Source organism: Parasteatoda tepidariorum, chromosome 10, assembly GCF_043381705.1.
Source record: "Parasteatoda tepidariorum isolate YZ-2023 chromosome 10, CAS_Ptep_4.0, whole genome shotgun sequence".
In the NCBI taxonomy this organism is placed as follows: domain Eukaryota; kingdom Metazoa; phylum Arthropoda; class Arachnida; order Araneae; family Theridiidae; genus Parasteatoda; species Parasteatoda tepidariorum.
The window spans coordinates 38,131,233-38,146,100 of NC_092213.1; the positions used below are offsets into that span (position 1 = coordinate 38,131,233).

At 29.2% G+C, this 14,868-nt stretch overlaps 1 protein-coding gene across 1 annotated transcript in view; it reads left to right on the plus strand.

Moving 5' to 3' along the window:
* The first annotated feature begins 3,629 nt into the window (after window positions 1–3,629).
* The window catches only part of LOC107454289 (MAPK Phosphatase 4), a 25,892-nt gene continuing 14,653 nt past the window's right edge, over window positions 3,630–14,868 (plus strand). The window contains exons 1-4 of the mRNA XM_016071427.3: window positions 3,630–4,190; window positions 6,703–6,816; window positions 7,961–8,082; window positions 10,443–10,530. Of these exons, the coding sequence (XP_015926913.1) occupies window positions 3,895–4,190; window positions 6,703–6,816; window positions 7,961–8,082; window positions 10,443–10,530 (620 nt within the window). The 5' untranslated portion in view covers window positions 3,630–3,894. The remainder of the gene's footprint in view (window positions 4,191–6,702; window positions 6,817–7,960; window positions 8,083–10,442; window positions 10,531–14,868) is intronic.

The following is a 14,868-nucleotide window of genomic DNA, read 5'->3' on the forward strand; positions in this document are numbered from 1 at the left end:
TCAATTGGATTAAATCATTACCTCCTGAACCATGGTGGCTCTAGGGATAGAGCATTCGCTTTCCAGTGAGCTGAACCGGTTTTGAATCCTAACGATGGCTGGTCGATAGGAGTTTCGTACCCGGCTGGAATCGACCGTAAAATATCCTCAGTGGTAGCGGGTTCATGGGTCAAGAGTCCCCTTGCCGTTCGACTTACCATGGGAGACTGCTACCATTACATATTAACTGCTACCATGGGAGATTTTCTTGGTTTTCCTCTCAAAGTAACTCAAATGCAGGTTAAATCCATCAAAAAGTCCTCCACTAAAGCAAAATTTCTCCCAACACTTGATTCAGGAGTTTCCTTGTCTTCTGGATTAGGTTCAAAATTACAAGGCTTCGGAGTTGAACATTGGTAGCAGTTTACTCCAAAAATTGGGTTGGCTGTTGCTTATCGACGGTTATGAAATAAACTAAGCATCACTTTCAGCTGTCAATGAGTGGGTGGGTCGCCGATTTGATCAGCTTGCGAAGGGACTAAAGGTACACGGTATCGATCCTCTTTAAACTGTTCTACCGTAAAGTGCTTGACTTCACACTCAGGTCATCGAGCTGACGATTAAGAGCTTTCTATCACTTTTCGCGCAAAATTGTGATGGCATGTCTTCGTATCATCCTCAGCAATGTTTCCCAGACCATCGCCAATGACCCATTAATCAGCTCTAGCGCAATGTAAATGAAGCACTAAAATTACTCAACTGAAAAGAGAAAGAGATAAAGCGCCTTAAGTTAGGAGTTCCCAAACTATTAAACATTCTGACCCACTTTTTTTTAGAAAAAAAAAACTGCATCTTAATCAAACTACTTTATACCGGACGCATACATAAGCAAAGTATAAAGAAATGAGTCTAACATCAAAAATTTACATCACTAACTAGTAATCTATCGAAAAATCTACTCTATTTAGCCAAGGAGAAAAAATTTTTAGAGCAAGGGGCTCTCAAACTTTTTAGAAATTTTATTTACAGCGACTTATTTATAAATGAAAAATATCATTAAAAAAAAAAGGTTAAAATAAGGAAGATATTCCTGTTTAAAGGAATATTATCGTATTTCCCTAGTTTTCCGAGTTTTTAACCCTGTTTTTATAATTGTGTTTTAAAATATTATCTTAAATAACAAAAAGAATTCTTTTTTATTGAATCTAGTTTTCGTTTTTATTAGTCAAATATGAAGTTTTAAAAACATTTACTTATCTCCATTCAAAATAGTTTCAGAAGTACTGTTACCAAACTGATTGTAAAAATTTCATAAATTTATTCTTCAGAGATGTTTTATTTAAAGAAAAGCTTTTACTTCATTGTTTTGTTTTAAATAAATTTCCTAGACGTCGTCATTTTAACAATATCGGGATTTACCAGTACCAATGAAGTACATGATATACTTATTTGAAATAATTTTACACACATTATTATACCTTGAATTGCTTTAAAAACTTTATTTCAATTCAGTGCGCAAAATTAGAAAGTGAACACCCTGAATAACTTTTGATCTTATGATCGGATTTTTGCGTTCTTGGACTTAACGTTTCGAGAGCTTAATTGTATATATGATAATTAATTAATAATAGGTAGCATTTATGTCATGAAATCAGACTCATCGTAATTTACCTTTTTTTCTATTATTTAGATTTCATCCCTGAAAATGGGGGAGAGGGGGCGAGTTAAATCTCAATTGTTCAGGCAATAGAGCATTTAAATGTTAATTTAACTGTTTGCGTATTCCGCCACCTCAAAGAAGTCTTATTTTAAAATTTTTATTTCTTAAGGACTATTCAACGATTTTTTTTTCCAAATTTTGTATTTTGTCTCTCAAAATTGCGTAGATTAAAATGGTTTAAAAATTTCTAAACCCTTCAAAATTTTCTGACCATTACTGAATAGAATAATTACGTGGAATTCTCTTTGTATAAACAAGTTTTATAATTGAGTGCAAAATCTTTTTGATTCGCTTCATAAGTTCTGGAGATAAGGCGAAATACACACAAAAGGAAATTAACATTGGTGGGTTCACACTTTTTTTCCTTGCATAAACTATTGTGACCATATTTTCTAGAAAGCTGTATTTTGAAGATCAAGAATGGAAATCCGCTGTTAAAAAAGTATGCACATTCAGGAAAGTTTGTTTTTGTGCCTGATTTGTAGCTTAAAATATCGTTCCTGAACTAATTAATTTGCATTTTGATAGACCCTCGAACTATTTATATTTCATTCTAGTACGCGAAAACTCGATCGACTGGTTGGTGTTTGACGCACCCATATTCTGGAAATGGAAATATAATTATTTCTGTTATTAGACTAGGAATATAAATGCATAATACCTATCATGCACAGTCGTTGGGAAAGATTTTACAGAAGTGGTTGTTAATTAATAATAATAAAAGTAGAATTTAAAAAAAGAAAGCTACTTTTCCAACTTTTAAAAGCGTAACTGTTTAACTAATAAATCTTGTTTATCATGGCACATAAAAAATATATATTTTTTGAAATTTAAAAAAAAAATTTTTTTGTCATTGAAACGATAATTTTGTTAGCTTGGCAACGACCGTACAATTTGTGACTATGAAAATGCATATTTGTAAATTAAACTTAGTGATTTCGAAAAATTTTGAACAATTGTACTTTTCAAATCATAAATTTTGAAGAAAGGGATAAATTTTACTGAGTTATAAGATTAAATAAAAAATGAGTTCAATGTTTGACTGTATTTTGTTGAATTAAATTGAGGAGCAGCATCTTGAGCAGTCTAAACACAATCAATCTTTCTAAATAGTTATGTCAATTTTCTGAACTCGCATTTATTTGTTGTGTGGTATACGACTTTGGGGTGCTGCGGATTTTCATAGAGCGTTTATCTCCTGATGAGATGACCCAGGTTTGAATCCCAGCTATGGTTGGTTGATACGCAATCGTCTCACACCAACCACAGTGCTGACGTAAAATTATCTTCAGTGGTAAATGGATCATAGGTTAGAATCTTATTGTCGTCGGGCAAAACCGTTGCAGATTTTCGTGATTTTTCTCTCCATGTACTGTAAATGTGGGTTTGTTCTATCAAAAAGTCCTCCTCGAAGGCTTGTTTGTCCGAATGTTCGATCATGAAATTACCTTGTCTTTTGGATTGAGTTCGAAAATAAAAGGCTGCGGAGTTGAACATTGATTGTCGTCAACCCAGAATTGTGTCGGCTGTTCAATGCCGGCTATAAAATATAAAACACAAAAATTGGGTTAACTGTTTAACGCTAGTTATAAAATAAAATACCTCTTTTGAGCAATGTCTGTTTTCTTAAATACGCATTTCATGTTCAAAATTAAAAGCTCACTGACGATTTATAAATGTACATTTCATTTACTCGACAATTCTTACATCTATCAGTTTTACAGTAATAAAAAATTTATTATGATTACTTTCTTGATTAAAAAATGCATTATGATTATTATTCCGAATAGAGTTTTTAATAGAAGTTAAAGTAGTTTTTTTTTATCACTTGATGATTTTTCATTCTATAACTTTAATTATTTATAAGCTTTCAAGCCAGCAGAAATAGACAAACGGAAACGTTAATACTTGGTTCAACAAATGTATTCTTAAGTGAAGAGAGGCTGCTGAAAACTGATATTCAGATACATCAAAATAAAGCTTAATTTCTAATTCTGCTATTGGTTTAATTTCAAAATTTGATTGTTTAAAAACATGTTCTGTTCACAAGACGGAATTTCCTAAAAGTTAAAATAATTCTTACTTAATTTTGGCAACATTGGCACTCGATGTTTTTATAAATAAAATATCGGCTGCATTTTTATTTATATGATCCATGAAAAGCAATCAATTTTGTAAATAACCCAAGATTTTATATGAGCTCTTTTGAAATTTTCGAACGATCGTCTATGGTAGAGTGTGATGAGATTGAACCAAAGTTATATCTCGGTAATTTAGATGCGGCTGAAAGTGGAGAAACATTGAAATGTTTCGGAATCACTCATGTACTGACTATTTACATGTTTCCAATCACAGTTCCTGATGGTGTAGACATTGAAACTTTATTTATAGACATAGAAGACTCTGCCGATTGTGATATACTATCCTCTTTTGAGAAATCAAATGCTTTTATCAAAGAAGGACAGGAAAAAGGAGCATGTCTTGTTCATTGGTACTTATTTGTGAATTCAAATTTAATTCAGTTTTTGAATGATTTTGAATCATGCATTTTGTGTAACCACTATTATTTTAGATTATTTAAAATATACATTAGAATAGGTATCAGCTAATTATAAAATTAATTTGAATGAGAATTAATAATAACAAGAAATCTCTTACTATAACATGGAGATGACATTGTTGACTATGGCATAGATTTTTTTTTATATAATGACAATATACATAATTAATGTTATCAAATAAGAGAAATAACTTGTATTTATATGTGATGATTTTTTTTAATGATAATGATAAATAAAATAGTCATTTGACTATTTTATAAATCAAGATAAAATCACAAGAACATCTTAAGTTCTCTTAATCACTTTAACTAATATTGCTAAGATATAATATACATAATTAAGAATTTAGCATAAAGACATTCAGGAAATTTTATGACATTACTATGTTTCTAAATTATTATTACTAGGGAAACTATACTAATTTTATAAATATTACTTTTCACTTTTATTTATTTCAAATAAATTTATTTTCATGGAGAAAGAATGGGTTTGCACCAGCCTTTGTTCAGTCCTGTCTTGCTTAAAATCTATCATTTACGGAGCTCTTAATGGTCAGTTAAAAGTGTATGGTCATTCATATATTTTCACGTTCCAAAAATAAATTACTACTCTTAATATGAAGTTTAAAAGCTATCCATTTTTGTCATATTTAAATTATATTCTGATAATTATTTTTAAATCATAATAGTTTATTGTACTAATTTTTAAAAAAATATTTTTTGAAAAACAAGCTATATTTTTCTGTCAAAAACTTCTATATTTTTATTTTAAAATGTCTTGTTAATATTCTATAGGTACCTATTTGCGATAGATAAAATTATGAAGAAAAATTGCCCAGTTCTTGTACTCCAAATAAATTTTAAAAAAATTCACAGTTACTGAGCTTTTCTTGTAAATTATTCATATTCTATTAACGACAGCAGTTTGAAGACCACCAAGCTTCAATTTGTACAACGGTGCAAGCAATACAATCAGGGCCAGATTAACCTATAGGCACACTAGGCATGTGCCTAGGGCCTACGAAATTCAGGGGCCTACGAAAAACTGGGGAGAAAAAAATTTGTTGACAAAAATAATTTAGCTTTAAAAACAAGAAGTGTATTTTGCACAAAATTATGAAGATACAAATAAAAATATAATATTTTTCGGTAATAAATTATTTTGCAGAATCTTATGATCTAATATATTACTTTTTTGCGATTTTTGGATTCAACGAAATCTTGTATTATGCTGTCGAATTCCAAACTACGCAAAATGTCGTATTCAATAGACATAAGTGCGAGCGATGCCAAACGATCTTGATTCATTGTTGAACGCAAATAATTTTTTATCAATTTTAATCTGGAGAAAGATCTTTCTCCTTCTGCATTTGATCCAAGAATCGACAAATATATTCTTAATGCAATGTGAACGTTAGGAAAAGTATTCACAAGTTTATCTTTAATTTGAGCCTTCAACATTTCTTGTGCAGATTTATGTTCATATAAATTTGAAAATAGTAAAAATTCATCTACAAAGTTTTTCTCTAAATCGGATGAGTAAATTTTCACCAAATTTTGCGCTTTTAGTTTAATCTCAGATTCTGACAAATTTTTGTGTAATTTCCTTGTAATTCGGGTTCGATAAAACATCGATTAATGACACTTTTTGGTCGATCCAGAAAACTGGGAAATTCAGACATCCGGGATAGCGATGGTCCCGAGCATCCCAGATAATTGGTTCTCTACTGTATAAATATTTCTTGTAATTAATCTCACTATCAATTTCACTGTTTTCTTTGCTGGTTTGTTGTTGTATTGTTGACGTGAAGTGTTTACATAGTTATCGATCGAACTAATCATAATGGTATTATCGATATCAACTGCAATATCGGCAGTATGTCGGTATTGCAGATAAAGTTCAATAAACAAATTCGTAAATTAAAATCCATATTAATAAAAATGTAAAAAAAAAATATGCAAGAAAATTTTAGCATATATTTTGAAAAGAGGGGGGGAGTGGGGGAAGGAGGGAAGGGCCCAAAAACGACTATGCCTAGGGCCTACGAAAGGTATAATCCGGCTCTGAATACAATCAATGGGTACAAGCTTGACTGGGATGCAAAGGCATTGGTGGACAATGCTGACCACACTAGCATTGTCAGCATGTTTGTAACAAGAGTGTCCAGTCTTCATCTCCATGACCTTCTCTTCTGATATATTGGGCGGATGCAAAAATATGTGGTTTAAATTTTGGCTCATTCTGTAATTATTATTTTTTTGCCACTGCCTTATTGTTGCCAAGACAGTTGGGGCAGATACCAACTTGAAAATCTTCCTATTTTTCAATATAATTCGATATGGTCCAAATAATTTTATTTACATTTGTGAAACAGCAGAAAATATTTTTTAAAATTTTCTTGCTATGTTTATTAATTAACGTCCTAAAATCTTAATTTTGTAGCTATGGAGGTGTATCTCGTAGTGCCACATTAGTTGTTGCTTACTTAATGAAAAAGTATCAGATAGGAGTTGAAGAAGCTCTTAGAAATGTTAAAGACAAGAGGTATTGTGCATGGTAAGTATATTTTTACGGGAACTATTAAAAATTAAACTTTTTTATTTAGAACTCAAAGTTAGTAAAAATATTCAGAAATTTAAAGTTACCCGAAGTTAGACTGCTGAATATTCGCTGTCTATTATTAAATGAAGATATTTGTCCAGGAATTCCTAGATCTCTAGGGTGCCCAATGCTGGTAATATTCAACGTTTTGCTTCTTTTATAATTATAAAATTTTAATACTTCAAAAAAATATTTTTAGTAGTAAAAATTAGAAAGCCTTGCTTTCTGTTATGTCAGAAGAAATGGAAAAGAAGGCAGTAGCCATCCCAATTTAAGGGGCTCTACTGAATAAAAAAATAAGATTTAGCCATTTTTAAGGAGTCACAAATCACAGACAAAAGTTTGCTAGAACTGGGGATCGTTCCTCCCCAATTTTATATTTTGCCGTATAAATTATGTTCCTTAAAATGGTCTTAAAAATAGGATACCTTGCAATTCAAAACTTTTTCGACTATTACTGAATATATAAAATAATTAAAAAATGACTAATAATTATTAAAAACTATTTTTTGTGTGGAATCATCTGTGGATAAACAAATTTCATAATTATTTATTTAATTTCAAATTTCATATTTTTTTTTAGATAAACAAATTTCATAATTGTGCGCAAAAATGTTTCAATTAGCTTGAAAAGTTCTTAAGACTTGACAAAATATGCAAGAAGTCAAATTAACATTAAGGGGTTTCAAGTAGAGAGTTTGAAATTAACTTTTCCAATTCTTTACTGACCAAACAATTAGGACCATATATCCCAGATTGCGGGTTAGGAATTAAAATCCATTGAAAAAATAATATGCTTATTCTGAGAAAGTATATTTTTGTGTCTGAGTTCGTGACTTAAATTATCATCTGCTCTAACTACTTACCATGTTTAAGGTTATCCCTTCGAGTCATAAAGATTGAATCTCGTACATGAAAAATCAATCATTAGATAAAATAAAATTTTGTTGCTTTTCTTTTTTGTTTTGTTTTGCACACTGTATGTAAAGGGTGAATTCCTTTTTTATTTGTTCGCGAAAACGTTTTTTCCTTAATGTTGTGAAAGTTTTAAAAAAATGTAATTATGTTAAATTCTTTTAACGTTATTATTTTTTTCTAGTCCCAATGCTGGATTCTTGTCTCAACTTCGACTATATGAGTCTATGAAATATACTCTGGATGAAGGAAATATTGATTACAAAATATTCTGCCTCTATCACTTAGGAAGACAAGTTTCATCTGGTAATTCACAATGCTCATTACTATTCACTTAATTCCTTACAAATTTCATTGCAAATTTCTTCTTTTGAATAACACGGGATAAAAAAAAAACTATTTTTCCGTTCTGAAAGCAGTGATAGTAGTAAAGGGGGCCTATGAGGTAACAATTCTTCAAAACAACATCTGTTCAAAAAGTGTATCTAATCATCGACTAAGAAATCTAAAACTTCAAATCTACAAGGGGTGATCAAATGAAAAGGTACGAAACGACGTAAAAACGTAACAATTAAATATTTGCATATTCCGCTATGGGAGAACGTAGCGAGACATCTCGGGATGCGATTGGAGTCTCTGACTGGGATCGGGGCATGCGCTTGTGCCCGCATGAGCAGGAGAGAGCAGAGGCTCTTATCAAAAGCGGCGTCCAAATGATGCGGCAGTCCGTATGAGGACNTCAAAATAATGATCATGTATAAAATTCAAAAACTTTCCTTGCATTTAGGGCAATATTTTATTAGCACTATTTAAACTAAATTTAACATTTAATATAATTTCCATTTATGTTTACTTAAAAAAAGGAATTTAAAAAATGGATTTAAGTTCTGATCTTTCCATTATTTTTTTTAAATTAAATAGTTTTTTTTTCTCTCTCTTATTAACCATAATCTCTCTTATAACCATTCATACCATTATAATCCTCTTTTCAGTGGCACTTAATGAAGGTGTTTCTTCAAGACAATGCTCACACTTGCCCTAAAAAGATGCCCGACACTATTTTTGCAATAATTTTTCTATGCTTTAAAAAATATGTTTTGGAGTTTCTTTTTTTATAATTTAATGAAAGTAACAGATAATGTATAAAAAAATTATTTTTTTAATTATTATCAGTGGTTGTCTAAATTAATATACCTGCTATGTGAGACTTCTCCCTAGGAATAAAAAAGGACAGCGTGCTTCCTCACAGAAAAGGACACTTTGAGTTTTGTAAGGACACTCACTTACCACTGTTAAAATTTATCAAAATGTGTAATATTTTATAATAACTGAATTTGATCCTTAATTTTTAAATAACCTTCTTATACTATTTTATGTGTATATTTTTATAAAGTAATTCGCACTCAGTATCAAAATAACAGAAAAATTTGAAGCTTATGAAAAATAATTAAAGGCAAGCTAAAAGACAATCTCTGTGTATAAGTTTTCTTTAAAAAAGAATAATAAATAAATAAACTAAAATAAGGATTAATTAATATACAACTTAAATGCTTTTTTTATGTATATATTATGTGAATTTTAATTACTTGACTAGAGAACATAAGAAAAATCTTACTAAAATAAAGATATAAAATTAAAAATTAAAGTTAAATCATTAGTAACTTAATAAATTGGAAGTGGACTTTTCATTAAAATTGATGGTTAAGAAAACAGTCTCTTCCTGAAAAAATTATTCTGTGTTTTTAAGGGATGGTGGCTTATGTTTACAAAAAAGGGCAAGGTTAGCATTTATAAGGATTAAAGGGCAGGCACGGTGAGCCAATATTCTATAAACGTTTAGGGAGTACACTGCTATATATGCTATTTTTCTAACTCTATGTATATATTTTGCTAATTTACTGAACATTTTCAAAATCTTTAACATAAACATTGACATAAAAAATAAACATTTGAATAAAATATGTTAATGTTTGTTACAAGGTAAGATATTTTTGGAAAACTTTTAAAGATTTTAATTTGTTAGACTTTTATGATTTAGTGTATGACTTGGACAAGCAATAAAATACAAAAATATTGTTGCATTAAAAATTAGTTTTAAAAGATTAGTTTAGAAAGGAACTCTTGGTAACTTGAATTTCTCACAAAAAGTTTATTAGCAATAATGAAGTCAGATCAATTAAATGAATTTGAAGACAACAAATGTACTCTTCCATTGAAAGATATTCTGACCTGTTTTAAACATCTTGCCTAGTGTAGAATGACCCTTCTTTATATCTTGTACCAATCAAAGATAGGTATAAATCATTTTGATGTCTGGAAAGATATATAATTATGAATTGTGCTCCAAAATATTGGATAAATTTGGATGCAAATTTAATTTGAGACCTTTTTTTTCTTCAAAATTAATTGATATAAACTTGTATTTTTTCTTTTGTATTTTAATTTGTTTCTAACCACGTCATTTCTACTTGTGAATTGTTGATAAATATTACAAAAATATTATACCAAATAAATAATATATCGAATTTCAAGTGTTTTATTATATTTATTGGAATATACATACATAGTTTATGTATGTTTTTAATCAAAATTATTTTATTTTACTAATGTTAAAAGTACTTGCATCTCTTATGTTAAAGGTTTTTAAAATATTTGTATTGTTGCAGGTAACAATTTCAATGCCATACAAAACTATCTAAGGAAGTTTCAAGGAAAGACATTTGATGGAGATAAATTTAAATGCAGAAAATGCAGGTGAATATTTTTGATTACAATTTATACACTATAATACAATTTATACACTTGCAAACTTTTTTTGCTTTATTTGATGATAAGTTTTGTTTTAATAACTATTTTTCATAATTAAGTATTGTGTTATTTCTATGCAATAATTATAAAATACTAATGGAATATTAATTAAGCATGTATTAATTAATATTTTATATCTATGTATAAGCTGTTGCATTGTTTTAAACCCAATGAAACTAAAATGTAAAAAATTTTGATTTACTTTTTCATTAATGATCCACTTTCATTTTATTTGATTTTAAGAACTATTATTTTTATTTGCATATACCGTAAAATACCGATAAAGCGCCCCAACTCGATAAAGCGCCNTTTATCGGTATTTTACGGTAGAAAATAATTCAAAATATTAATTTCAAAAAATTAATAAAATTAAAAATAATAAAATTAAAAATAAAACATCCAACTGGAAAAAATGTGCTTAGCAGCAGAGAGACCAAGAGGAATTAAAAAAATGAGACAATGAAGAAAAATTAGTAAAAAAATTGAAAAAACTTTGAAAAAAATATGACAATCAAAGCTGATGTCATCTTTGAATCTCATATTTTTTTACTAATTTTTCTTCATTGTTTCATTTTTTATTTACATATCTTATTATTAATACTGAATTAAGTATTTTTAATACCGTTTAACCTCCAAACAGCAGACCCTTACGAGACTGGATATATGTGACTGGTGTTAAGAAGGGAGTTATTATTTGGAGTTACTAAAAACCACAAACAATAAAAAGTTAACAAACTTTATTATTATAAACCTTTTTATTATCTTATTAACATTTAAAAAAAAATTTGTAGTCATAGCTTCTTTTTTTCTTTGGAAAATGAATTTTTTTCAGATTACTGATAATCCCAATAGTTTTATAATACATCGTTTCATCATATTTGCCCCTTCTCAATTTAATTAAGACTAAACAATATTATGTTGTAATCTGATTTTTTCCAGCCATCCATTTGATGCTTTAAAATTTTCTATCCACAATTTTTCTGTAATTTGTTCAACATTTTATTTCAAAATTGATCCAGAAATTAGCAAATAATTGGCACTACAATTAGCTAATCATTCAAACAAAAATTTCATCTAAATTTTTGTTACCTTTTTTCTTAATTTCTCTTAATTTAAACCCCTTTTCTCTTAATTTAAACTTAATTTTGGAATTCAACTTTAATCCACAAAAAAAATACTGATACATATAATAACTGTTTTTAAGATGTCATTAATTTGTGTTTCTTCCCAACTATAAAATAGGGATGTAACTAATATTAGCCCACTATTCGGTCCTTTTTATGAATATTCTGTGAAGTATCATTTGGAAATTTATTTTTCGACAAAATATATTTTTTTTGGGGGGGGGGGGTGATTTTAATAAAGAATAATATGAAATCGAATTTTTTACTATAAATTATTATTAATTGTTTTAATGCAAATTTGGTAAGCTCTAAAACTTGTTAATTTATGTTATAAAAGAAACATGGAAAAGTGAAATTTGAAGAATTGAAACTATATTACTTTATACTGTACCATGAGTTTCTTTTTTATGCTGATGTTTTTCTTTATTTAATTATATTCAGGGAAGTCAATTTCAATATTTTTTCGACATTTTATATGTAAAAAATTGAGAACTTTTTCTTTCTTCATTTTTGCTTCTTTTTCTGTTTTAACTAAAACCAAACATGTTAACAGTGCATTTCTAATAGACTTATTCTTTTACTGTCACTTTTTTCTTGTTCGGGAAGACAGATAATTATTAACATAGAAAATTGTGGCTCTCAGCATTAAAGTTATATTTCAGAATTAAGAACATTTTTTTTTTTATTATTCTCTTTTCATTCTTTTTTTTAAACTTTTCTTTTTATTATGACAGCATTTCTTATAGGGCATTTCTAATGAACTTTATTCTTCTATGGTCACTTTTTCCTAAAATACTGCAATGTGAGAAAGTTAAATTAGAATTTTTAGTGCTAAATCTTTCCTTTAAGAATTGAGAATTTTTTTGTTTTGATTTCTATTTAACTATAGAAACTTATGCTTTTATATACGTCTTTACAATGGAGAGGGTTTCTATTAGACTTTAATCTTCACTTTTTCTTGAAAATATGGTTATTGGAATACAGAAATGTTGAGTTTTAAAATTTTCTTTTAAAAATTAAGGTCAATCTTTTCTGTTAATAATTCTATTAATAGTAATTCTCAATATTTTTTCTGTTTTGCTATTGTATATAATCTATGTTTTTTACAGGCATTTTTATGATAGCACTATATTTTTAAAAGTGTTTCTGATAGACATATTTTCTCTTTTAATGTTTTATGGATAATTTTTTTCAGTTTCTTTTTTCTTAATTCTTAAATATTTCTAATTATCTTAAAGGTTTCTGTTAAAGTTTTTTTTTTACCATTATACCATTATTCCATACCAATAATACAGCTAAATTTTGATTATTTTTCAATGATGACTAAACTATATAAAAAATAATATTTATTAATGATTTTAAAATAATAATATTTTTTTTGCTATTTGGCTACTAAATATTCAGTGTTTCGCTGATTTTTTTGGCTAAATATTCTGTATTCGGCCAAATCACAATCCGTTACATCCCTACTATTAAGTACAGTTAATTTTTGCATGCTTATTCCTATTTTACTATCCTCAATCATTTTTATTTTATCCTTCATGGTAATGAATTTTTACTTGCGACTAACCCTCATATTTCGGTTATTCGTTTACTAAAGTTCTTATTCAGGGATCCATTTTACAAGTGCCTAAGAACGTGAAGAAAGAAAAAAACTGAAATTGCACAAAAAATTTTAATGCTCACTTTCTGCTTAAATTGAAACCTGACCAATTATGCATCAAGAATTACCACTCATAGTGAGTGTGTGTTAGAACAAAATTCCTGCAGACCACGCATGAAAAATGTGGCTTATCTGTAATCGGCAGAATGAAACTGTTAAATCTGCAATTGGCTGTTGTAAGAATGCTTAAAAACTACAAATAATGACTTGAATGTGATGATCAATAGGGGAAAATTTGTTTAGCAATGATCAGGTAAATTTATTGCAGACAAGAGATAAAAACAATGATTGACACTATAATAACTATAGCAACAATTGACACTATAATGAAAATCTTTACATTATGTAAACGGTGCCATAAACTTATGGTTGTTCTTTGGAGGTTAATGTTGCTAAAGTTAGAGGTTTTACAGTATTAACACAACTAAGATGTAGTAAAAATTGAATTTCACTTGATGTTTGTTAATTATTAGATTGCTTCATTAAATTTTGATATATTTCCTGCTTTGATTACTGTTTATTGTGGTGCCTTTATGATGTGAAACATAATTTTTAGATTCACGTTTTTTTTTTTAAAATTCAAATCTAAAAATAACATTCAATTTTTGATTTTGAAAGTGACTGTATATTAAATGCACCTATGATTTAAAAAATTTATGTGAAAGTTTATGTTCATTATTAATTGTTTATAATTTATCTGACAAACGAACTTATGCTGTCCTTTCTCTTGGTGAAAGATTGTTGAGAAAGGAGCACTTTTGGCCGTACTACAATCTTCCTCAAACTAGACTTAAATCTCAACATTCCTTTCTTTTTGAGTACCGGAGACTTGCAGAGATCTTTGAGGTCTCCAACTCCAAACTTTGCATCTATAGGCCACCTGTTTTTACGGGCCTTCTGAGATATGCCACTGCCAGATTTGACTTGGTACTGCCTGTTCGGAAATCGGACTTCCACCAGACCGAGTTGTATCCTATCGCTCTGGCCACTATACACGAGAGATACCCTTACGAGCAATGGCTGCAGGTTTTTACTGATGGATCCGCCACTTTTTCAACTGGTAGAGCTGGAGCTGGTGCTTACTCCAAATATTTCAGCCTTAGAGAACCTCTTGACACTTGGGCAGATAATTTTGATGGAGAAGTGTTTGCAATCCTTATGGCTATTACAGCTATTGGTGAACCATCTGAACAAAACATTGTTATCTTTGTCGATTCTCAGGCTGCTATTCAGACCATTTCTGAATATAATTTATATCCCTCTGAACTCGAATTTAAGTGTAAACAACGCATTGACTCTCTTCTTTGTTCTGGAAGAGAGGTAGTCCTCCAGTGGATCCCTGGCCACTGTGGCATTTACGGAAATGAACGGGCTGACATGTTGGCTAGAGAGGCTTCAGCACTGCATCCATCTTCTCATCCAGTTCCTCTTAGAAATGCAAGGCGGCTTCTTAAGAGCAAATGCAGGCACAGAACAATATCTGCTCTTAGGGACTTA